The 730-nt window shown below is 52.1% G+C and overlaps 1 protein-coding gene across 1 annotated transcript; it reads left to right on the top strand.

Annotated features, from left to right (window-relative positions):
* Positions 1-138: 138 nt before the first annotated feature.
* LOC107125392 (beclin-1-like) lies at positions 139-715 on the top strand (the record flags this gene model as incomplete). The annotated part of the gene is made up of 3 exons (XM_015428820.1): positions 139-228; positions 385-475; positions 579-715. Coding segments are annotated over 3 exons (318 nt in total), but the record flags the coding sequence as incomplete, so codon positions are not given.
* Positions 716-730: the final 15 nt, after the last annotated feature.

Genomic DNA, 730 nt, shown 5'->3' with positions numbered 1-730 from the left:
GAAAGCCAGGGGAGTTGATAACTGACACACCACTTGAACTAGAGAAGCTGATGTTCTTCCGTTAGGAGCCTAACGGGCGGGGCGGCGGTGGGGACCCAGCGTTAAGTCTCCCTGGTCTGCCTCTCTTCTTTTTTCCAGCCAGCCAACTGGGGCCCCAAATACAAATCTGTTATGTGATGGGGAAGATTTAGACAAACCTCAGCAGGCTTTGCTCATAAGATATGGAAGGTAAACTGTTGCTTGCTCATTTCCTACTCTGGGTACACCTTTTAAGTTTAGGACCAGCGAGAGGCTAAGTGGGGCGCATGGGTGAGCTGCTCTGATTGAAGGCGCTGGTAGCCCTGCGCAGGAATGAATGCGGATCGATCCCGTTGTGTTTTCCAGGATGATGTCAACAGAAAGTGCCAACAGCTTCACCCTGATTGGGGAGGCCTCTGATGGAGGCACCATGGAAAACCTCAGCAGGAGACTCAAGGTCAAGCGGCCTCTTAATCCTGAGTGCCCCACTGTCTTTCGGAGGAATCTTGGGGTCTTTCTTCCCTCTGTTCCTTGCTAGAACAGTTTCTCTTTCTCTCCAGGTTACGGGTGACCTGTTCGATATCATGTCTGGGCAGACTGATGTGGACCACCCTCTATGTGAAGAATGCACCGACACTCTTCTGGACCAGCTGGACACGCAGCTCAACATCACCGAGAACGAATGTCAGAACTACAAGTATGTGGGGGGGGG

Source organism: Gekko japonicus, unplaced genomic scaffold (assembly GCF_001447785.1).
Source record: "Gekko japonicus isolate JY-2015 unplaced genomic scaffold, Gekko_japonicus_V1.1 scaffold60623, whole genome shotgun sequence".
Classification (NCBI taxonomy): Eukaryota; Metazoa; Chordata; class Lepidosauria; order Squamata; family Gekkonidae; genus Gekko; species Gekko japonicus.
The sequence above is the reverse complement of the archived record's forward strand: the minus strand, read 5'-3'. Positions and strand labels throughout refer to the sequence as shown.